A 24,000-nucleotide genomic window follows, 5' to 3' on the forward strand; every position below is an offset into this window, starting at 1 on the left:
CTAATGCTTCAAAATGCTGTTTCTAAAACATTTTTGTGAAATAAAGAGCTCACCAAAGAAGGACAACTGTGTCAACACATGATCCAACGAAAGACAGCATCCACTGTCTGAGATCACATTTATTCACTGAGCTATTGAAATTACTGTGGCTCTTTGTGTGTGTGTGTGTGTGTGTGTGTGTGTGTGTGTGTGTGTGTGTGTGTGTGTGTGTGTGTGGTATTTTGAGAGTCTGCTGAGCAGACAAAGACACAATCTATAACACAAGAACTTCAGCTAGTGTGGCTCCCAGAGAAAAAGGCCAAAATAAATACCACAAAAATGTCACAGAGTGCACAGATCAGACCCTACAATATTACTGGTAGGCAAACACACATGTACACAAAAATATGCACACACACACACACACAAACACAAAGCCACCTTGTACAGTAACATACTCACACATAGGCAGCAGGATCATTTGCATAATCTTCACCTAATTCCTTGTTCTTCCCTGGTTGTCCGTTGTCTCGCTATGATAAATTGCCCCAAGCAACCTTGCAGGTTCCTTAATATGGTGCTAATTGGCCAATTAGGGCGCCGTTTTGCCTGAGGATTTCGCCACTTTTTGCGGTTATATTTCAAGTTTACTGTTAATCAACAAATGGCCTCAGATTCCTCTTCTGTCAAAATCCAACCACACATTGGACTATGCTCAAAAACACAAAGATACAGTGCATATGGTACTGAAGGCACATTTAAAGATAGAAGAGCTGTACAAACGAGGGCAATAAAAATCACATAAATGAAGGACAGAGTCTTAATCTATACGAAACCAGGCCTAGAAAGGTCTTAGAAAAAAAGTCCTATGCCCAGCTGAATCATGGCAGCCTTTACAGCTTTGCCCAGGTAAAAGCCATAGACGATATAAAAGACCAGTACAATGTCACTCACTGGTTTGTGCAGCGAGCATATCTTGCATAATCCTCCTGACGCTTGACAATGGCCAAAATTTACAAAATTGACTTAATATTTGATTCACTATGACCTGAATTGAGTAACTAAACCTAAAAACTCATCACAAAAACCTTTTACTGAGGTCAGTTCTAAGAGCCTTGTTTCCACAAACTTCTGCAGGACAGGAAGTGTTTGTGAAACCAGGTACTGGCCTTTTAAAAGACTGCAGATTGCGGAAGAGATGTCAGACTGTTAAACTCAAAACTCAATCAGTTTAACCTGAGACACATAATCCTAACTATAGTGGGGAAATGAATATGATCACACTACTTAAAACATAACCCAAGTACCAAGGTGCTTACATAATATACTTAAAAATTAGAACTTTTTGTAAGTTGGTAAAATACAGATAGGCAAACAATGCAGGTGTCATCAGTTGGAAATGGCATTAAGTGGAGTAATTTCTTATTTTCAGTGGATTCTTACGTGTGAGCATTCATATCATTTCAAAATATGACAGTTTCCCAATTTTCTTGCCACCTTATCATCATCGGCATCTCTTTACCCCTCCAGCTTTTTTCTTTTGTCATCATGAATTAGACCCACAGTGGGGGTTAACTCATACAGTGCTCTCGCGCCTACAGGTTATTGTTTAGGCGTTTTGCGCTGCCTTTGTACTCCCAGAGTTGTCTCTTGCTATTTACCTGCTCTGCAGGGTATTGTACAGTTTGTCACTGTTGGCTGTGCACAATCTCTCACTACTAACACAACTCTATTTTTGACTCAAACTTAGTTCCTCCCTATATCCTCTTTCACACAGAGTATTTTTTTTTTTTGTTAGAATGGCATTAACGCCCCCGTCTCCTGCGTGCACTGGAATATATCACTGTTGTTATTTGAAGCATTTTCTTTTACTTGGATTTTAAGTTCACCTGACTTTCTGATATTTTTGCAGTATAACATAAATAAAACTGAAGTTTTGAAAAGAGCTTGCACCTGTCATTTATTTAAATAGTCCTACCCCCATCACAGCTTTCTCAGCTTCTTTTTCCATCTAAAATCTACAGTTTGATGGCTTTCCTTTTGGATTAAAACAAAATCATGTTTATATTTGTCACATTTAAATCCCAGAGAAATAGGCTTGTTTCCCATTTTGCATCTTAAGATGCATTTTGAAAGCTTGCCAGGTTTTGTTGTTGTTTTGCATCTCATTCACTTTTTTAGTTTCTGACCTATTTTCTTTTCTTTTAGGATCTTCTACGTGTCTCATGACTCCCAAGATTTGAAGATCTTCAGCTACATTGCCAGAGATGGACAGAGCAATGTGTTCCGCTGTAATGTGTTCAAGTCCAAGAAGAAGGTAAGACAGAGAGAAGCTCCGTTTTAATGTCACTTGTTACGTGCCATTGATGAGTTGGATAGATTCACTTAACTTAAGCCATACACCTACAGCTCTGCTTTAGACATCATCTCATAAATTTGTTTTAAACAACTGAACAACAACAGAAAGCAATTTTATAGCAACCAAAAGTGGTTGCTATAAAACAACACAAGGACAAAAGTTGTACACTGAGGACTGGCTGTCTTATGTTAAGAAGTAATTATTTATTTATTTTGGGGGGTTTTTTGGGGGAGGATCTATTAGCAAGATTAATCAAAAAGTTGTAATCCGGTTGTGAGTTTTTTGGGATTTATCTTCTTCTTGTTTTCACTTCATAAATGCATATTCATTTGAAATACTGAAAATTAATTTGAAATAAAAAAAATATTGGGAGTCACCATTCAGATGTTTTTGTAAAAATATCACTCATCCAGATACAGATATTCTAGAACTAGTACCAAGGCTGTATAACAAACCACACATTGCATGGTTACATGGTTTCAAACTAACCTTCTATTAGATCTAAATCTTTTATTATAAAAAACCTTTAGTCACAATTATAAATATAGTATGAAAGCCTACTTAAGGCTCAAATTTTAACCAGAGAGACTAGAATACGATGTTGGTATTTAAGGAATTGAGCTAAGTCACTTGATTCATATCTCTCAGACAGATTGTGATTTGTGTAAATGTGGAGCCTTCGTTTTACAAACGTTAGTCAAAGAGTTCCCCAGGAATGAGGACCAGTACTACAGTGCTTAAATCTTTGGGCAATATTACAAGAAAACACTGCATACATTTTCGGTTCTCTGCAGATGATACCCAGCTGTGTTTATCTACGAAGGCAGATAATATAAGACAATTAGTTAAACTGCAGTCACGTCTTAAAGATTTAAAGGCCTGGATGTGAAGTCATTTTCTTCTCCTGATTTCAGAGAAAGATTAGGCCCTAAAAATCTTGGAAGCATGATGTCTAACCAGATACTTAGAAACTTACAAAGGATGGCATTACCTTGGCCTCCAGCAACACTGTGAAGAATCTTGTCATTTTTGATCAGGATGTGTTCTTCAGTGCATGTATTAAACAAATATGTAGGGCTGCTTTCTTTCATCTTTGAAATACTGCTAAAATTAGAAACAGCAGAGCCTTCAGCTGTCATGTCCTGTAGAACTAGCTCCCAGCTTGGATTCAGGAGACAGGCACCCTCTCTACTTTTAAGATTAGGCTTCAAATTGTTCCTTTTTGATAAAGCTTAGATTTAGGGCTGGATCAGGTGACCCTGAATAATCCCTTAGTTATGCTGATATAGGCTCAGACTGCTGTGGGACTTTCTGTGACCGTATGATACAATAAGCATCACAGTCATTTCTGCATCGTTTCCACTCACCTATACCACTTTTTAATGACAGCATGTCATTACACTTTTGTCTTCTCCTAGTCTGTCTCCTTGTGCTCTCTTTCTTTTATTTTGTCGTTTCCTTCCACTCCAGCTGGTCGCGACAGTTGGCTGTCCCTCCCTGAGCCCGATTCTGCTGGAGATTTCTTCCTGTTAAAAGGGAGTTTTTCCTTCCCACCATCACAAGTGCTTGCTCATAGAGGATTTTCAACACCAAAATTACAAATGAATTTACAAAAACACATAATATAATCACATAGGCGGGGGGAAATGCAAGAGTTCAAAGAGTTACTTGTCTAAATTGTGTGGAAGTTTAAAATGGTTCATGCAAGCCTCAACACCACAATAAAATGTCACTAAGAGGTGAAGAGTGACAATTCAAGGGAATTTATGAGAAAGTCTTGCTTAATCAATACGTCTTTTAAAAGTATTTAATAGAAGATACTGTCCACTGTAATTCACCTTTTGTAGTTAACGGTCAAGAGTTTCCTGCGTGGCAGGCTGTGCTCTGGCTGGTTCTGGAGCAACAGTTCAAGTATATAATCTGGGGCCAGGCCATGAAGGACTTTAAAAGCAGCAAGTTAAATTTAAAAGGTAGTTCTTGACCGGCAAGTGGGCAGCCATTAAAATCTGCTATGCTTCACATAACTGATTATGGTGAGTATGGTAAAACCTGAAAATGTGTTTGGACACACTCCGCTGATAAGTAGAGCTGAACTGCCAGTGAGCAAGTTGCTTCATGCCAACCTCTTCATACTCAGTTTCTCAAAAACCAACTAATGAGACTTTTTTTTTTCTTAACCTTGTTCTGCTAACAAGATTCTGCTTTGTTTGGGTTGTTTATGATTTCGAGTTCTTCCCAATTTAGATTTGTATGATGTCTTTTCCGATTTTTTTTTTCAAAAGGAGCAGCAGAGAGGATGGGCTTCAACCTAGAATGAGTCATACGAATAATGTGTTCTTAAATGGCTGTATCTCAAACCACTGAGGTACTTTTTAGTGCTTGTGTGTCTGTAGTCTTTCTTATCTGTAGAAGTTTTCATCACTGCATCTGATCTGCAGAGATGAAGAAATGCCGTACCGTGCTATGAAAAAGTCTTTGCACCTTTTACTGATTTTATTTTATTTTTTTTTGCCACATTTACATGTTTCAGATCATCAAGCCAATTTTAATATTGGACAAAGATAACCGGATTAAATGCAGAATGCAAATTTTAAATGATGATGTGGGAAAACTATCCACATCTATCTTGCCCTTTATGAAAAGGTAATTTAAGTCCAGCATGAACGGCCAATTTAAGGCATTTGACTGCCATGTTGACTGTTGGTAGGACGTTCCTTTTATGAATGTGATTTCTTGATTCAACATGTCTGGCAGTAATCAGGTCTGGGCGAGTTTAGTGAAAATGAACTCATCTATCCTGTAAATGTGGTTAATCCCACTTAATTAATGACTTATCAGTTTTTTTCACACAGGTCCAGGTAGGTTTGGCTGCCTGCCTAAATGAACTCATCATTTCTAAACTGCATTCTGTATTTAGTTGGGCTGTCTTTGTCTGATATTAGAATTTGTTTGATCTGAAACATGTATCTGTGACAAATGAAAGAAAATCAGGAAAGGGGAAAATACTTTTTTCCACACCAACGTGTATTTCTCAATCCTCCGCACTTTTACAGCCCAGTTCAGTCCTCCTAACTAATATCTCATAATACCCTGTGTGAATCTTCTGTTTCACCTGCAAGGCTCACATTTTATTTCCTTTATTAATCAGCTGTGATGTGTAATTAGAATACACTAGAGGGGTCGGATTTGTTTTTGTTAATTCCCAATTTGATCTCAAGTCAGCTGGGCCAGAAAATCCTATGAAGCAAAAAATGTATTCACAAAACACACTCCCAAGTTGGCTTAAGCCCCCTCCTTCAGTGTGGTATGGCAGACCATGGATAATGCCTTTGTCAGTGAGAAGGATGTTAGACTGATGGTGATTCAGATCTCTGGTTCAGATGAAATTACCACTTCTGACAATCACTCTGATCTGTTTTTATGCAAAACAATGCTTTCTGGAGCAATCCATTGAAAGGTTCCAACATCATTCCCCGCCGTCTCTGCGGCTTTCACACTATGCCAACCAAGCAAATGGGCCAGATTGGACCTTTTAGGCAGGCTGCTAGCTGTTAGCCCTGTTAGCTTATTCATTTATGTAATTTACAATGAAACGGCTCCACAAAAGAGGGTGGACTGATTGAGCTCATGAATGGATGATTTAAACAGTCACCTCTTTTGGGCCTTTAATGCAGTTTATCCTTAGGAAGGTTTTCTCATTATCTAACATTACCTGGCACAATTTCTTATACCTTGCGATCTCAAATGTTTCACATCCTCATGATGGCACATTATTGGTGCTGAACTAAGGTGTTCTAAATTCTGTGATTTTTTTTTATTTTTTATTTTTTGGGGATTTTGGTCGAGATAGGTCTCAAGAAGAAAGGTGTAGCTGGCGTAAATGGTGCTCATCATAAACATTTACCTTGGCGCAAATAGGTATCATGGAAAAAAAAGATTTTCCGACAGCATTCATGTAAGTTAAAACACTTGTATGAGCAAATTTCAGGAGAGGATGAAAAGCAGGTGACCCATATGCCATAAGGCTATCGCAGAGGTCTGGATTCAGATACACCATACAGTATGTCCTTTCCACTCTCAACTGTCATAATAAAAGCTAAAACAAAAGATCTAAAATACTTTTTAAAAGTGCTTTTACTTACTAGCATGCCAGAGAATTGAACTACCAATCTACTGATTAGTAGGTAAATGCTGAGGCACAGCTGCCAAAATCTGATTTCCAATTTTAATTGGCAGTTGCACTGATGGTGCTTGTTTTGGTTTTATGTAATTTTTCATTAGAGTCGTTAGTTATAATATTGGGTATTTGCTGATTTATCAGTACCAACATTTATAACAGAAAGTGTATTTCCATTAATTTTCATTTTTAGCAATTACAAAAGAAAGTTATATAATTAAAGAAGACATTCATCCAAGGCTACGTTCACACTGCAGGCGAAAGCGCATCAAATCCGACTTTTTTGACCCTATGCGACCCATATCCGATCATGGTATGACAGTGTGAACGGCACAAATCCGATGTTTTCAAATCCAACCTGGGTCACTTTCGTATGTGGTACTGAATCCGATACATATCTGATGTTTTAGAAAGCGACTGCTGTTTGAACGGTCATGTCGCATTAAATTCGTCTTTTACGTCACTGACACAAGACAGACGGCAATTATTTGTAGTGTGAACAACCAGACAAATTAAATCAGATTTGATCAAAAAATCGGAATTGAGCATTAAGACCTTCAGTGTGAACGTAGCCTAACAGATGAAAGATTCCTGGTTCGATCCTGGTTTGGGTCAGAAAGGGGCACTGATGTAAAAACTCTGCTAAATCAAACATGTAGAGCGACCGTCTGTGATAAGCCCTTCTAAATAAGGTGGCAACTGGAGGTAGCTTCTACAAAGAAGAGATGGAAGAAACACCCTTCAACCATGTTACGAGTGTTGATGTTGCATAGTCTGTCCACTAGAGGGCACTCTGCAATATCCCCATTGCTGTGCAATGTGCCTGCTAAGTGCAAATGAGTAATCCGTGTCTTGCAACAATAGAATTTTTAAGCTGCATTGTCATATTATTTTAGGAAGGAGGTGTAAATAACAAAACATAAAAAATAAACAAATCTGTTTATGTTTTGTGTTACTTAAAGAAAAATTATTTTGGGCAATATATCAGATTTTTAAGTATTCAAATATATGTATTTGCATCTGTGTTAAAAATCCTGTATCAGCTGGGCTCTATTTTTTCAAACGATCAGTGAAAGAATTTGTGTTTTTGTGTCAAAACAACCTCAAACTTTGTTGCTGCATAATTACAAGATGGACAAAGACTGATCAGTGCATCATTTCCGATGTTTTCACAGTCTGGTAGTTATGTGGCGTTCACAACAATCCCACCTTCTCTTTTAAATCTAGTCACTGTCTGAGTCGCATCCTGACAACCGCTAAAAAAGACACACCCTGGTTTTCCTCCTTGCACTGTGGGGCTGGCATTGGTGTGAGGAACAAGTATGAGGGTCTTCTGGGGTGGATATGTTGCTGCTGAAATAAGCTGAGCAGAGACAAAGTTAAAACAGAGTCCAGCAGTGTGACACAGTTAGGAAATGTGCTCCCAGTTTTCCACTTTAGCTGCCAATTCAGAGGACTTGATAGTTAAGTCCAGGGGTTAGCTGGGTGAAGCGCACACTGCCTCATTATCTCTTACAGACAGACTGGCATTGACACATGAGCACACATACACGCACACACACGCGCAGACACACACATATTCTGTTCAGAATACAAAATGGAGAGTGACGCATACCAAAAATCTCTGGGCAACCAAGGCCCTGAGGCCATTAAACTGAAAACTTATCTGTGTGTGTGTGTGTGTGTGTGTGTGTGTGTGTGTGTGTGTGTGTGTGTGTGTGCGCGCGCGCGCGCGTGCAGGTACGTAATGCTTTTTAAAGTGTATTGGTGGTGAAGAGACTAAAGGCAGGGGCTGTTTTTAATGGAGAAGTTATTGACAGTTTGAATTCATTTATTACAGTTCACATCTGGATGATATTGATTACATTTATAACTTTACAGAGTTTTTAAAAAAGCATTTCCCTGTGGCAGAACCAAAAATGAACCTGTTGTTGTTCTCCTCTGGGTGCATGATGCCGCATTAGACTGCACTGTGAAAAAGCACATTAGTACAAAAAAATAAAGTCAACTAAGTAAACTAGTTTGGTTTATGTGTAATCAGTCTTTTTGCTCTGGAAAGTTAGCAGTTGGCTTTGCTTTCTGTAGTTATGTTTGAGTTGTTGTGATCAGCTACTACCTTTTAAAATTAGCCTTTCAATTATTTATTTTCGTTTTCTCATTTACTGACAATAGCAACTTCATAGAAACTAAAGCGTTACAAACACTCTCAACATATATTTAGAACCAGCAGATGATGATCTGGGTCTTATCTGGGATTATTATCACTTTTCTCAGTTTGAATATGGTTGAGAAAAAAATATTATTTTTTAGATTAAGACACACAGCCAAGATGCATCTGCCAGGGCTGAAAATGAAGGACACAGGTTAAAAATTGTATTTCCTCAAGGAGTCACTTGAGCAAAAACAAGTCAAGAAGGTCCCTGTAGATTCAGTAGCTGTGTTAAACTGCTGCTTTTAATAGCAGAAATGACCATTTTTGCAGTCTGGAACAAAAGCTAACTTCTGCCTCTATAATGAAGGCAGGTGGGGGGAATTTTTTTTAATGACAATGTTTGTGCTGTTGGTGCCTTTGAAGTTTTATTAAAATTGTGTGACAAGTCTTCCAAGACGATTGTGATTTGTTTTAGTACAGTGAAGTGTGGTGTGGGTATATACCTAGGGATGGGTATCGTTTAGGTTTTATCTGATACCAGTACCAAACCGGTACTTTTGAAACGGTGCCGGTGCTTAAACGGTGCTCGAACTGGTGCTTAAAGAATGGAGAACACAAACTTTGTCCAAAAGCCTCTTTTTAACTGGCGGCTAGGGGCCAGGACTCTCCTCTTCGGGTTCTTGGGGGATGTTGCTAACTCCGGTCCGATAACAGGCAACCCACCCGCAGTAGATGCGCTCGGTGTGAGGTCTCGCAGCAAGCTATCAAATACGATGCATTGCTCGGCTTTTAACAAAATGCTATAAGTCGCCAGGTGTTTCATCAGATTCGAGGTGTTACCTCCTTTGCACGGTATCAGCTTAAAGCACTTGTTGCAGGCTGCTGAGTTCGCATCTTTTGCTGTGAAGTACAGCCAGACTTTGACCGCTTCGCCTTGGGCATTTTTAATCTGTAGCTCTGCTCTAAAAGAACGTACGTACCTGGACCCGCCTACTACGCTCGCAAAGGTAAAATGATTGGCTAGAATTCAAAGTGTATGACATCTCAGGGAAAGAAAGCACCGAACTGTGCGCTGCTTTTCGGTCTGGTTACTACCGTTTATGTCAGAACCGGTGCACATCCCTATATATAACTCACCACTGTTTATGCTTGTGTGTGTGTGTCTTACACCCAGTGCATTGCAGCGTATGGATCCAGCTTGCTAAGCACCCATGCTACTGTTAGCTGATAATTCAAATTCTGACAAAGACTAAATCAGAAGGAAGCACTCTGGCATAATGAGAAGAATAAAGGTAACCATGTCAAACATGCAATAAAAATGTCATTCGTGTGGTTTTGTGTGAGTGCACGTGGAAACCTGTGAGCGGGCAATTAAGAAGATGATTAAGGAGACTTTATTCTCCTTCTAACTACCAGCAGTGAGAAAATGTCTTGGCTTTATATCACAGCGGCATAAAAAAGGCTTCACTGGCCGATCACTTCTAACACTTAGGCAGGTTCTCCTTCTCTCCGTCTCTCCTCTACTATGACTTATGCTCTCTCATTCATCCTCCTCCTTCTCCAAATCAGTACTTCAGTGGATGCTAATGAATGGTCGAGTCACTGTTATGTAGAATTGAAGTGTGGGTGATGGAGTAAAGAGTGTTCATCCACACAGTGAATGCCACATTGGCTCCAAGTCCACAGACGGTACTACTCTATTTAAGAGGCAGCTGTAAGTAAGAGCAGAAGCAAGAGGTGGTGTCAGAAAGTGTTACGCCTTTCAGAAGCCATGTTTTGAATATTATATATTGGAAATCCACACGCAATATTCATAAGAAGCCACAGTGATCAATGATTGCGTGGTTTATTTATCGCAAATCAAAAGAAATAGGCAAATGTTTTGACTTATCACTGTTCAGGTCAGTTTTTCAGCCACTTATTTTTAAGCCTGTCTCCTCTCACATGAGCTGTCAGTGTTTGGAAAGTCTGAAGCAGTGAATGCAGCACCTGCGTCACACAACTGCCCCTGCCATGCCTTGTTGTTGGTGGATATTGCTCCATGGTGTCACTAGTGGTGCTTGAGATATGCAAACAAGTTTTTGAAATAGCTTAAAATATATCAAACCCTCTATATAATTTTTACTTTGCAAGTTTTTACATTTCAGAAAGTATATGTTTAAACTTTATATTCTGGCCTACATATGGTTATATATGTAATAATGGCAGTCAGTTAAAGCAGTATATGAATGAGGCGAGGTTGTATATTTCTCTGGTTTTAATGAACATTGAATACAGATAATTTAGTGTAGTGGTTTATTATTTAGTCTAGTCTAGTTACATAATTATAGATCAATGTATAAAGGTGTTTATATTAATACAACTAGGGTTATATTTATTTATAGTGCAATTTGCATGTATTAGATTATATAATCAAAAAAGGAAACATATATATATTTAAATATAGTGATCTAAATAGTGGTAAACGTTATTTGCTTCTTCCTATTTTCAAACAGATATTGATTTAATCTTCCTTCCTGTAAGTAAGTTTCTCTTTACACTGCTGTCGTCAGTGTCATCCATTAGAGCTTCAGTGTTTTGTAAAATATACAGGTCTTTCCCAGTACAAGTCTCACAAGATTTTGGTGGTAATCCTAATGAAGCTAGCCCAGCTTTAGACCATGTCATGTGTTGGTATCATTACTCTAATGTCTAATCTTGGCGATATCTGCATCAGTGAGGCGGGGCCACCTTAACAAGCCTAACATAAAGAACGGCACTCATAAGGATCATAAAACATAATGTGGATAACTTGGTTTTGGTCTTTTAAACCTGATAATTGACTCTATATATTACAGCTCAGTAATAACATGTCAAGCTTTAATGTAGAGTCCTGCTGTTGTTCTGTGTTTTTAATTTATCTACCCAGCTAATGGATGTAGTGAGAGCTGTGGTTATTGTGTCAAGTGTTCCTTGAGTTAATTTAATGAAATTCTCATTGAGATTTGGACGGAGAAGATTGCAAAGGCCAGACTTTTCTCTTGAGAGGGAGATTTTTCCCTCGTGGCTAATTACATTAGAAAGTTTGGGGTAAGGTACAGGGTCAGTACTGCCCGTTTCAAATAAGAGATTAGAAACTAAAATGTCTTAAAGAACAAGATGTGTGCAGGGTGTATATTTTTACGCGGATGGTGTTTAAATGTAGCCACTGTAGATTTTAGCTAGTGAAGAATCAATGGTTTCCTCGCTGACTTTGTAGAGTGCTGATGTAAAATGATATAAGGCCAATTCAATGATAAGGACTCACTTTGTTCTTGATACAGCTTGGGGAAGGCAATTGGATTTAATAGCCTTTCAGCACTTTTTATTGAATATCCATATCTCAATGAAATGATCCTTCTGTCTTGAGCTGTAGTCTCTCCTCTCTGTTAAAGCTGCGTTGCTTCTGCACCAGTGGCACGACTAAATCAAAGTTCCAAATCAAACAGAACTGGAAATGGGTTGGCCATTTGTTTTAAGTTACTCCTTTCCTAACACTACATATCAGTCGTGTTATATATTGATGATTAGATTCCCCTGCTGAAATGTAAACACAGGCAGAAGTCAACTGGCTGTCCTGACATAATTACTCTGTCTTATTCTCCAGTGTTTTAGCTTTGTGCTATTTACAACAACCGCTATAAGCTCGCTGAAGCTGTCATGGAACTTGACAAGTCTACCCTTTTTTAAAAAAAAAACATTTCACTGGCTTATTTGATGATTTAATGAGGTTGTTCTCACTCCCAACCCAGGATGTGGTCAGGATCCTTTGGCTTCACATAGTGACACACTAAGCAACCCTTAAATGTCATTTTTCCAGTATACAGGGTAGTGCCGTAGGATAGTGGGAAGTCCTGCAATGTCTAACGATGCGACTGTGGGCAAAACCGTTGTCCAACCGTGTTACACCATGGTAACCAAGAAAGCAGGAGAAGGTTGTGGCAGACAAAGTTGACAGATGTTTATCATTTTATATTTGTAACCCAAACCACGAGTTCACTGCTTGCCCCTGGAAGCTTCTTCAACAGCAAATTGGTCCCAAAGAATTGGCAAGACCAAAAATAGTACAGAATACCCTTTTGAAGAGCATGAGAGCAAGGGAGCGTTACCCTGCCCAGAACAGGGTTACCAGGGTCCCACCCTGGAACCAGGCCTCCTACAGGGGCCTGAGGGCACGGTTGCCCCATCTTTGCCCATCCCAAAATACCTAGATTGGCTGTAGGGGATCAGTGCAGTGGATGCAGAGCAGAAATGGAGGTCCTAGTTGTACCCAGCTGTCAAAACTCGCTAGAGCGACAAAATATGTCCCTCTGTTACTCACTTTGAAATCCAAGCTCCAGTGTCTTGGTGTCTTGGGAAATGGCATGTTAAAATATGATGGGAAAGGTTTCATCCCCAAGTGCCAAAATGTGACAAACTAGGACTGAGAATTTCTTACATGTTCTCAAATTCACACCGACAAGATGATGTTCCAGTTTACTGTCTAGTGAGTGACAGAGGAAAGGGGAGAATCCAGAACGTTCAGATGCTGCCTGGCATTCCTGCCACAGAGCGAGTTAATTAAAAGATACTGACATTTAAACAAATCCTGGAGAGAGAAAAGGTGACAGGGGAGAGAAAGAAGAATCAAGAAAGGTTGACAGAAGCAGTAAGATGATTGAAACTGGTTTGGGGGGGGGGTTGCATGATGTAGCCATGTGTGGTGCCTCGAAAGCAAGCTAATGGTTCAGAAGAGTCACTGAGACGTTATAAATCAATTTCCTTACACTTCGCTCACTTCATGCTGTCATACTCGAGCGCATTCACATGCACACAGAGACTTGTCCATTGATTAGGAGTTATTTCACTCTCATAATATTCACCTGCAGTGCCAGAACTATGGTATAATTCATTCCTGTTCCCCCCCTAATTTCAATCAAAGTGTTTGAAGATCAGACTATGCTGTGCCCTGATCATTATAGTGATCAGAGAGTGTCTAATGCAAATCTTTAAAGGATATGCCAGTGAAATGATCTGTCTTGTATGCTATAGAAGATTTGTATACACTGAGCAATGGCTGCGTAAGTTGTAGAAGGACGAGAGGAAACTGTCATCACAGAAGGAATAGACATATGAAGAGAGAGATACGTGGCAATTCTTTAATCACAAGCAATTCCCTTGCTCACCACCCCCGCTCTTGTTTACCCTGCTCTTTCCTAGATTATATTATATTCCCATTTGCCCCTTATTTTTGCCTGTGCCAAGACTTGCAAGTGGACAGCCAAAGCACCGCTCAACCTCTGTGGGTAATTCAGGATAAATAATGCATCACACTTTTGGACAGACTTCATCTCGTCATCACTGAGGAAGAGCCAGCTCACCAGAGGCTTGATATGTAGAGAAGAAAGGGATAGAAAGGCAAAGATAAGGAAAAGATACACTTTTATTTAGTTGAACTGACAGAGAGGAAAAGTGATGGGGACAGAGTTGGAGACAAAAAAGAGGACTTGACAGAGATGGTGACAGATGTCCAACATAGGCAGCAGCAGCCTTTCCAGCAGGGTATCGAGGTTTTGCATTTGAGTGACAGATCTTTTAGTGATCCTGTCAGCTGCCACAATTGGAGATTAGCTAGAGAATTGGCTGAAGGCAAAAAATGTTCAAATAAAGCGCAAGTGTCTTCATAAAAAGTTAGTTAAAAAAGAAATTGTGTTAAAAGCAGCATTGAACATAGTGGTGTAACACTAAGGACATTCAAGGAATTTCTATATTTAAGAGGACCTCAAAGGAACAGTTAGTTATGTCTTTTTTTAGTTAACTTCAATTTACTTCACTTCAGTTCAGTTCAAATAATGCCACATCACAGCAAGAATTTATATTGTAAAACCCCAAACACTAACAATCGAACAACCCAGAGATTAATAAAAATTAACGATTAAATGTAGAGCATTGTGTAAGCACAAAGATGGGCCTGAAAGCCAAAGACTCTGCTATCCGTTCTACTTTTAAATACCCTAGCAACCACAAGTAAACCAGCAATCTGAGAGTGAAGTGTCTCTCCAGTTAATATATGTTTACCCAACTAAAAATACTTGGTTCATGTTGAGATTGGCAGCATTGGTTGGACGTGTTAGCCTGAAAGCATGTTGTCATGTGTTGAAGACTTGGAGCTTGGTTCTGAGAATATAAAGTCATTGGGAAAGTGTTTACTGACAATTAGGATACTTTTCAGACCCAGAGGCTGCATCTATTGTTAATATAAAGTCTGTGGTTTGGTTCAGTTGCCATAGATAGTTGTATGGAAAGTCCAGTTAGACCAAGGGTGTCCAACTCCAGGCCTCAAGGGTTTTAGATATCACCCTGGGTCAAATTAGTTCATTACCAGGCCTCTGGAGAACTTCAAGACATGTTGAGGAGGTAATTTAGCCATTTAAATCAGCTGTGTTGGATCAAGGACACATCGAAAACCTGCAGGACACCGGCCCCTGAGGCCTGGAGTTGGACACCCCTGAGTATCAGATTTCTGAGTCTGGATCAAACAGCAAAAGACTGCAGTCTGGTTGAAAAGGTAAACAGCGTACAGTAATGCTATGAATGTGATGTTGGGAATAATTGGAAAATATGGTTGTGTATTTATGATATGCAGCTTTTTGTTAACCCAGCTGGCTCTTAAAATGAACAAGGGCATTTTTTCTGGCATTGCCAATCCCAACGGTCATAACTAAGGGGCAAATTACATCAAAAAAATATTTAAAGACTTTGAACAAATGGCTAAAACTGTATTTGTTGAAAGGGACTTCACATTTGGCACTTTTGACTTTGCAAGGTTTTACTTCTTTAAGATGTTGTCCCAGTTCAGTTTCAACAGAATAGCAACAGAGAGAATCTCCTCCACGTTAATCTCACTGTCTAAGCACTTAATTGTCCATAAGCACATTTGACCAGAAGAAGAAAAAGCTTTTTTTTCTGTCCTTTGACTTCGATTCAGTTTTTCGGTCTCATAGGAGACCTTACCAAAGCAGCAATCAGTTATTTAAGCCCCCATGAAAAGGTTCAAGTTTTCTTTTGTCCCAGCGACTCTGAGAAGCGGGTCTATACTTTTATTACAATTAAACTTAACTACTGCAGCACATTGCACTCTACTCTCCCCCCAGAAGCTTTTAAAACAATTGCAGCTTACAAAGTACTTCTGGCAGACTGTAACTGGAGCAAGTGAAGTGCTCACATCACTGCTGTTTTAAAGTCCCTGAACTGGCTCCTGATGCCTTTGAGGATAGATATTTAAGATCCTGGGAATATGGATGTCTTCTTAAAGAAGCCATTAAACTGGTTGATATGCTGCAAAAAAGACACCTGACCTGTGTAGTGCCCTCAGTCTTTGCTGCTCACTCTAGCAAAGATGAAAGACTGTGATGGATTTGACTTTGCCAGTTTTGGCCCCAAAGTGCCTTAAAAAAATTCTCCTATTTATACATTTATTCTCCATAACCCTGAAACCTGAGTATCTCTGTTCCATTATAAATTATTATATCCATCCATCCATACATTTTCTTCCGCTTATCCTCATCAGTGTTGCAGGAGGGGCTGGAGTCTATCCCGGCTGCCATAGAAAGGCCATGGTCAGGTGACAGATTTAGGACTTCTTCTTTTTTTATAAGTGTCTTGAAAAATATTATTCCTTCTAGGCTGGACAACTGCAGCTCATTGTTGTAATTTAGGTTGTTGAAAGGTTCTTTAAAAAGCTGTAGAGTTGATCCAGTATGCTGCAGAGAAAGTATTCTTCCTGTTAAAAGGGTGTTTTTCCTTCCCATTGTCATCAAGTTCTTCCTAATAGGGGGTTGATTGACTGTTGAGGTTTTCTCTCCAGGACTTTTACCTAACAGTATAAACCATCTTGAGACAACAGTTGTTATATTAATGAAAGTGAATTGAAATTGAATTGGATTGTTGCTGCCTCTGCCCTTATTACTTCAGTATGGTATTATCATTGTTGAGCTCCCAGCGGCAGCCCATGTCTCAAGCATTTTTTTCAGCAGTTCAATGAGGTTAGCTCTTTTGTTTAATGGGAGCATTTAGTGGAACCAATTTGGGGTTTTGTTAGTAGGATTAAGAACGAGGAAGTCATCTTTCTGAGCCAGAAGCACAAAAAATGTGTTGAACTGTTGAGTCAATTACAAGAAAGGGGAATTGGAGAGGAGGAAAAAAAGGACTAAAATAATGAAAAAGTATAAAGCATTGTTTTCAGTTGTGTGTTTTCCTACGCGTCGGTGTGTGAGGCAGGGGAGCCGAGCTTTGCTGTGTTCGCTGTGTACAATAACACCAGAATCTGCTATCATCCCCGGTATGACTGCCTGTGGAACAAACATCTTCAAAGGGAAACACGATTGTTTACTGTCAGTCTGAGGACCAGCATGGGGTGAGAAGACATGAATGGGGTCCACAGAGAAGGAGGAGATGATGTGGGGGTGAGATAATGGAGGAGGAAATGAAGAAGATGGGAACGGCAGAGCGTGGAAAAACAGAACCACGGCTCCAAGGAGGAAAGATGAGTGAAGGATGCAAGAGTTGCTCCAAATGTGAGATGCCTGCAAGTGTATACTTAACATTTTTGAATAACATCATCTATCATTTTCAGAACAACTTTTTCCTTGTTTAAAAAAAATGGAGTTTTGCCTTCAAGGGTCACTAGTTTTTTTCTTTCCTTTCTTAATGCCCGTAGAGCGATGATGTCTCACATTATTAACACTCGTCTCCAGAAAATTAGAAAAGAGAGGAAGCAGATGTCAGAATTGAATACATCTCTTTTAATTTGCATTTTTATCACTATAATCTTGAACATCAGCTACTTGTATTCATGACGCCTGGTTGGTTGATGACACTGTCACTGAATACCAATAAGGAAGATGTGTTAAGACAAACAAACACTAAATTATTTTATGAAGGTGGAGGGAAGCATTGCTTTAACAGCTGATCTGGCAAATACTCTTCAGAAGTTTTCTATATAGTACAAAACAACTACTCAACCTTTTACATTACAGTCTATGAATTTCTGTTTTTGAAGTATGGGTGCTATGTGGGTTGCACGCTCAGTCTCTGGGTGATCAGTTTACCAGTTGGTCACTGCAACTAGCGTGACTACTGTGAATAAAAATCCTTAGGAATTCTTAAAATCTCATCATAGCAATATTTACCATTTAAGAGGTTGAAACTGTTAGTTCTTCAATTCTTTTTGCTTCTGAAGTTATTTAGTCATGTCACTGTGAGAATTCTTAGACAGCTCTGTTTTTCATCCCTCTACAAATTAGATTGTGCGGTGTTACTGTATTATTAAACTGTAGATATATAGTTTGACTAGATTTGATAGTTTATATATAAAATAACGCTGATTGAACTCCTGAAAGGACGATGAAGCAGAGGATGATTGAAATTGGAAATGGAAATAATTTGGCACAGATATTCTTGGTTGGAAACAAGCTCCTGCTTTACACAGATCATGGGATTTGACTACCTTAATTGCAACAACCTGTAGCATGCAATGTGGTGGTAGCAAAACCTCCAAATCTGAAGCCAGAAACCAGTGGCATGCTCCTCTGTGGTTGACAGAAATGCTACCCTAGCTAAAGGTTTAACTCTCCGAGGATCTTGACGCAACATGGAGCATGAGCTCAACTGGCGAATTGTGCGTGGTCAGCTTAACCGTTGTGGTGAACCAGTCGGATTATGTGCCAACCATCACTTATGGGCTTCACATATGGCCACAAAAATGAGGTCAATGATACAACCAAAATGCGCTTCCTCCGTAGGGTGGCTCGGTTTGATCTCAGAGGTGTGGAGAGGAGCTCGGACATGCAGAGGGAGCACAGAGTGGGACGCCTGCTACTTTACACTTTAATAAACAAACTTAGGCAATGCTAAACCAAATGCTTATTTTGCACCTCAGTATTCTATTTGAGCTGACAGCAGGGTGTTTACTTGCACAGAGTGTATTTCTGATGTTCATTTTCATTGAAAGTTTGGCTTGAATTTTTATTTCTATGGTTTTAAAAGTGTTTTTTTGTTGTTGTTTTTTTTGAGAGAGGAGAGAGAGTTTTCAAATGGCTTTATGCTGTCAGTGACTTTTAGTGAGGTGACTGAGCACAACAAAGTGGAGGTTCATGGAGCTTTTATGCCAGCAAGGCAGCTTAGTCATCACGACTGTTGATTCTGTAAGGGTCAGAAGGTATGTGACACACTGGGAGGTCATAAATTCTTTCTGCTGGTTGTGCCACCTGATGGCTGGTCACTATGGTAACATCAGCACTAAATTAAACTGAAGCGAGTCGATTTAATTTTTTAAAAAAAAGAATAATAAAATGTGCTTTAAGAAGACTGCAGACAAACATTACTACTGATACAGAAACACATCTGTGGGCTGAGGCCAAAACCCACTAACTCATCAACTGTTTTCTGATCCCATACAGAGCTTGCACTAATGCTGTTAGCACTTACAGGACACAGCCTCAAACTAGTCCAGTGTTGACAAGCAGGGCAAGAAAGGATTTGGTCCTTCAGTCATGTGTGTATTGTGTTGTGGCTTTTAGGCCACGCTTCATCCATTTATACTCATTCAGCTGAGAATGAGTGCTTTACAATGAAATCTTTTCTGCCTTTACACCTTTCTACTGTGAGGAGATAGAGCAGATGCCTGACAGGAGATAGAAAGCGTCTAAGTTGTTTTTGCCTGACCTGCCTTTTCAGAGCAGGGCCGAAGGAGGAAAAAGGAGGAGATGAGCAGAGGCACTAAAGTCGGTGTGCCTGCGGGTAAAGTGAAATCCAGTCAAAAGTAGAAATTCAGAGTTTGGAGTATATTTTTTTTAACAACAGACTGCTGTTTGTTTGAAATGCCTTAGAAGGAGGAAAAAGGAGAAATTTCTCAATGTGCTGAAATACAAACACCCCCACCACCCCACCAAACAAAAAAATAAAAGCAACAAAGAGCTGCATCTACAATACAATAATAATAACTAGAATTATTCAGAGAGTACAAAGTTCTGCCGAGGTGGCTCAGTCTCTGGGCAGTATTTACTTTTAAGGGAATAGTATAGTAGGAGTAACCTGTAAATAACTGAACATGAATAAGGTACATATATAATATTATATAATCTAATACTACCGTATATTGCTAATTAACTGGGCACCTCATTCTCTTTCCTTTTGCAATATTTTCTTTGAAGATAAACAATTTTTGGGGTCATCTTAAAAGAAATGCAGATGTGAAATCAAAAGTGAGGTCAGAGGTCATATGACATGGTTTTTGGAGGCAAAAGAATCCCCCTATATTGTTCCCTGTATTCCTATTTATTAATGCAATAGCAGTAAGAAACATAGTTTTAAATAGCTTCTCACTTTGACCTTAGATCAGTCTATTAACCTAAAAGGAGAGGTCAGAGGTCAAATGTGATGTGATATTTGAAATCTTTATACAGTACTGTCTACATGTTGACAACACACACCACACTTGTAAGAATTATAGTTGCTTTTTGTCAGTTTTCCACCAATAAATCTTGAAGACCTCGGGCGATGTAAGCCACATTTCACTAGATTGTTAACATGACCTCAAGTTTACACCCTTGAAAAAAGTAATGAGAAATTATTCAGAAACTTTCCAGCTAGTGAGTACTATGTGTCATTTTTGTCTCATTTTTGTCATTTATGTCGAATTTTTCTTCTTCTTGACATAAAAAGTTTAAATGGAAACTTCAATCTTTACCTAAACCTTTATTTATTTTTATTTTTTTTAAATTAAAGAAAATACAACATGTAACTGACGCATTTCTTTTTTAAAAACTGATATAGCTGGGCAACATGTTCAGGATGTAAGCTTTGGATGAAAGCAAGTCCACTGAGTCCAAGAGTAATAATTCCACATTTACAGTACATTGGTAGAAACATAGTCTCACGGGTGAAAGCCCGTTCATTTCTTTGTAGCTCTGCCTCTTCCTTATGTAGACTTTGTGACTCTGCATTTTTTTCCACTACAGGACGATTCAGTTTCAGTATTTTTCCTTCTGGGTAAACACCTGCAGAAACCCAGTCAGAGGAAGCCTAAGGAGAAAGATGCCACACTAGATGAAGTCGATTAGAAAATGCAACGCAGCAAAGAGTTTTTAATTTTTCTTTAAAACCAAATGTCAACACAAAAATGCAGCTGATAACACTCTGAGAATCACAGCTACATTTATTTGTCTTTCTTTGTCTCCTCACCCTCGCAGAGCCAGGCCATGCGTATCGTTCGGACAGTCGGGCAGGCGTTTGAAGTTTGTCACAAACTGAGTCTGCAGCACACGCAGCAGAACACAGATGGACAGGACGACCACCACAGCGACAAGAACAGCAATGACTCCTCCGTCACAGGTAGACACGAACACCATTCCATCTTTTATTCTATTAAAGCACTTCTGCTGTGGCCTCAAGTCTGTTAAAAAGTGCTTACTGCAAGTTCAGTTGTGCATACTGCGATCACTTTGGAGAATGCTGGAGCTGCAGAGGCACTAAAGACTGCAAGGTGAAAGTTGCGTGCGAGTTTTCAATTTGAATTGAACTCATTAAAAGACAAAAAGTAGACGTGAGCTCACTGAGGAGAGGTCAGGAGCAAATGCAACGATTGATTGAGTGACATTTTGTCTCAGGGTAATTCATTTGTTGTTTTACCTTCAGCAGGCGTTGTTAGTGAACGCTGACAGGCAAGTTCATACAGAGACAGTCTAAGATTGTTTTTCTGTGAGATGCCAGAAGTGTTATTTTGCCATGTAAAGCGCCCACTTAGATAAAACGCACTGTGATTTTAAGACGAGTAAATACAGCTGTTTACGAGGTTTACTTTCAGATGAGAACTGCGCAGGGAGTGAGCGGATAGATAGACGTGTGTGGGTTGATGTAATGTAGTGCTTCAGAGGCATGTGCTGTGATTGTGCTGTGAAGGAGACTCGAGGCTTGTTTGGCTGTGGCAGTAAAAACATTGTCGGTGTGTCTAAAATTAAAAGCAGACCTTGAGAGCAGACTTTCTGGACCATTTTCATGTGCCAACAAAGGGCACATCGCTGATAGACACAGCCAGGCTTGTGCTGCCGATAGACTGATAGACCTTGTCTTTTTTTTAGACGCCCATAACAAAACATTGTTAAATTGAGTGCCTAAATTGTGGGTGGATTCAGTGCTGCTCTTTCATATTAGCTGGAGGTTGTCCAGGTGGCTGAGTGAATAAGACTCATACTTGCAATTTCCATCCTGTGTAATTTCCCCCTGCCTCGCTTATTTCCAATCACCTCTCTGCTTCTGCATTCATAGAAATGCAGAAACTATCCCCAAGATAATTTATGGTTACAGTTGATATGAACATCATTCAAAATGGCATGTTTATGCCTTTTTACTGCAAAAGCTTTTTTTTTTTTTTTGTTCCATCCTCATTATGCAGCAAGTCTCTCTTCACCTTTGTCTTTCCTCTCAAGAAAGATGTTCTCTGTTTGGATGCTGCACTGTTGCCATAACACTGTAGCATCCAAACAGACTGATGGCTGTTGGTTTTTGCCTGCTCTGCCCCTTGGTTCACCACCATGAGACTAATTTACGACGTAACCAATTCATTATTTTTATCTTCTGATAAAATCTAAAGTGATGCCTCCTGTTTTAACATAAATCTGTTGTATAAACTAAATCCGATATAAATTTAGCAGCTATTCTCCTCAAGGTGGCCTCGTTGCCAGCCTCTGGTCTGTTTGTCCCCATCAGCATCAATGTGTAACATACGTGAAGTGGACTACAGTAGAGATATCAAGGTCCTTTGATGTCTAAAATAGAAGCCGTGCAACCACTGGCAACTGAGAATATTAAGAATAGTAACTGAGGGAATGTTGTAGAAGTTTGTTAGTGTCTTTCCGTAACAAAACGTAAAAGCAAAACTGGAAGACATGAAACTGATTTAAAATATTAATATAATACAATTATAATTATAAAATAAGTATTTACTAATAGTCCATAAGCACAAATCTGTGTGTAACCTACGCGCATGAACATTCATCATCATCATCATCATTCATCAGCCATTTATAATATTTGTATCTGAATTTATTTGTACAAACAAATTTAAGTGTCTCTGACCATCTGGACAAGCAAATGAAGTATTATTATCCTTATTATTGTTATTAATGCTAAAAATTACAGTTGAATTTTAAATGATAAAAGAATTATTACATTTAATATAAAGAAAACAGAAGATTCAGTTGAAAGGTGTAGGCTTTTAATTTGAACCTGTGTTCTTTGTCGTCTCTTAAATTATCGTATCTTTCATTAAAAATGACATATCGTTGCTGGATGCAACAGGCTAATTTCGTCGCATTATTCCAGTCTGCCCTGAGTTTCTGATCTCTTTTGATGTCCAAATTTATTTCCTTTATTTGAGCCACGGTGGGTGTCTCCGAGGAAACCATATTCAAAACTTCTATAATTTCAGCCAGTTCAATTCAGTTTTATTTATACAGCACCAAATCACAAAAGCAGTCGCTTCAAGGTGGTTTATTTTGTAAGGTAGACCCCACAATAATACACGCAGAGAAAGACCCAACAATCATATGACCCCCTATGAGCAAGCACTTTGGTGACAGTGGGAAGGAAAAACTCCCTTTTAACAGGAAGAAACCTCCGGCAGAACCAGGCTCAGGGAGGGGCGACGATCTGCCACGAACGGTTGGGGTGAGAGAAGGAAAACAAGATGAAAGACATGCTGTGGAAGAGAGACAGAGATTAATTACAAGTAATGAGTCAATGCAAAGAGGTCTATTAACACATAGTAAATGAGAAAGGAGCCTTTGGACATAACTGTTTTAATTTCTTCAGCTGGACTTTCTGCTGATTTCTTGCCTTAGAAGTACAGTAGCGTCACCGCTTTCTCTGTTCACCTGGAGGCATTTCCTTAGAAAGAGAAATGTGGGTGGAAGAGTATGGTGATTATACGAGACTGTTGCTTCAGAACTGTTCTCGTTTATTAACAAATGTAAGAACAAAAATAGGCCGGTCACATTTCATTAATTGGACAGTAGTATAGCATACGTGTTTATTTTTACACTGTGTAAGAATGTACATATGAGTACATGAAGACCATTGGGTTTATACCATATTAGTTGTGTTTGGGCTCATTGTCATGCTGAAAAATAGAGATGTTGCCAATCCTTGAGTTGATACCCAGGTTATCGGCTTTTCTAACTCGTCTAACGTTGTGTTGTCAGTTTCAGTTTTAACCTTGAGATAGGAAAGAGTCTCGGGAAGAACCAGTGAGAGTCCATTAGCACTTGTTCTATCAGA

General features: G+C 39.2%; 1 protein-coding gene across 2 annotated transcripts in view; it reads left to right on the forward strand.

The window, feature by feature from the left end:
- Positions 1-24,000, forward strand: part of nos1apa (nitric oxide synthase 1 (neuronal) adaptor protein a) — a 191,563-nt gene that overhangs the window by 116,673 nt on the left and 50,890 nt on the right. For both annotated transcript variants that reach the window (XM_042223012.1, XM_042223013.1), the window contains exons 5-6: positions 2,188-2,296; positions 20,916-21,057. In XM_042223012.1, the coding sequence (XP_042078946.1) occupies positions 2,188-2,296; positions 20,916-21,057 (251 nt within the window). The remainder of the gene's footprint in view (positions 1-2,187; positions 2,297-20,915; positions 21,058-24,000) is intronic.

The sequence above is a fragment of the Haplochromis burtoni genome, unplaced genomic scaffold (assembly GCF_018398535.1).
Source record: "Haplochromis burtoni strain Fernald_Lab_line unplaced genomic scaffold, NCSU_Asbu1 Contig_99, whole genome shotgun sequence".
Lineage (NCBI taxonomy): Eukaryota > Metazoa > Chordata > Actinopteri > Cichliformes > Cichlidae > Haplochromis > Haplochromis burtoni.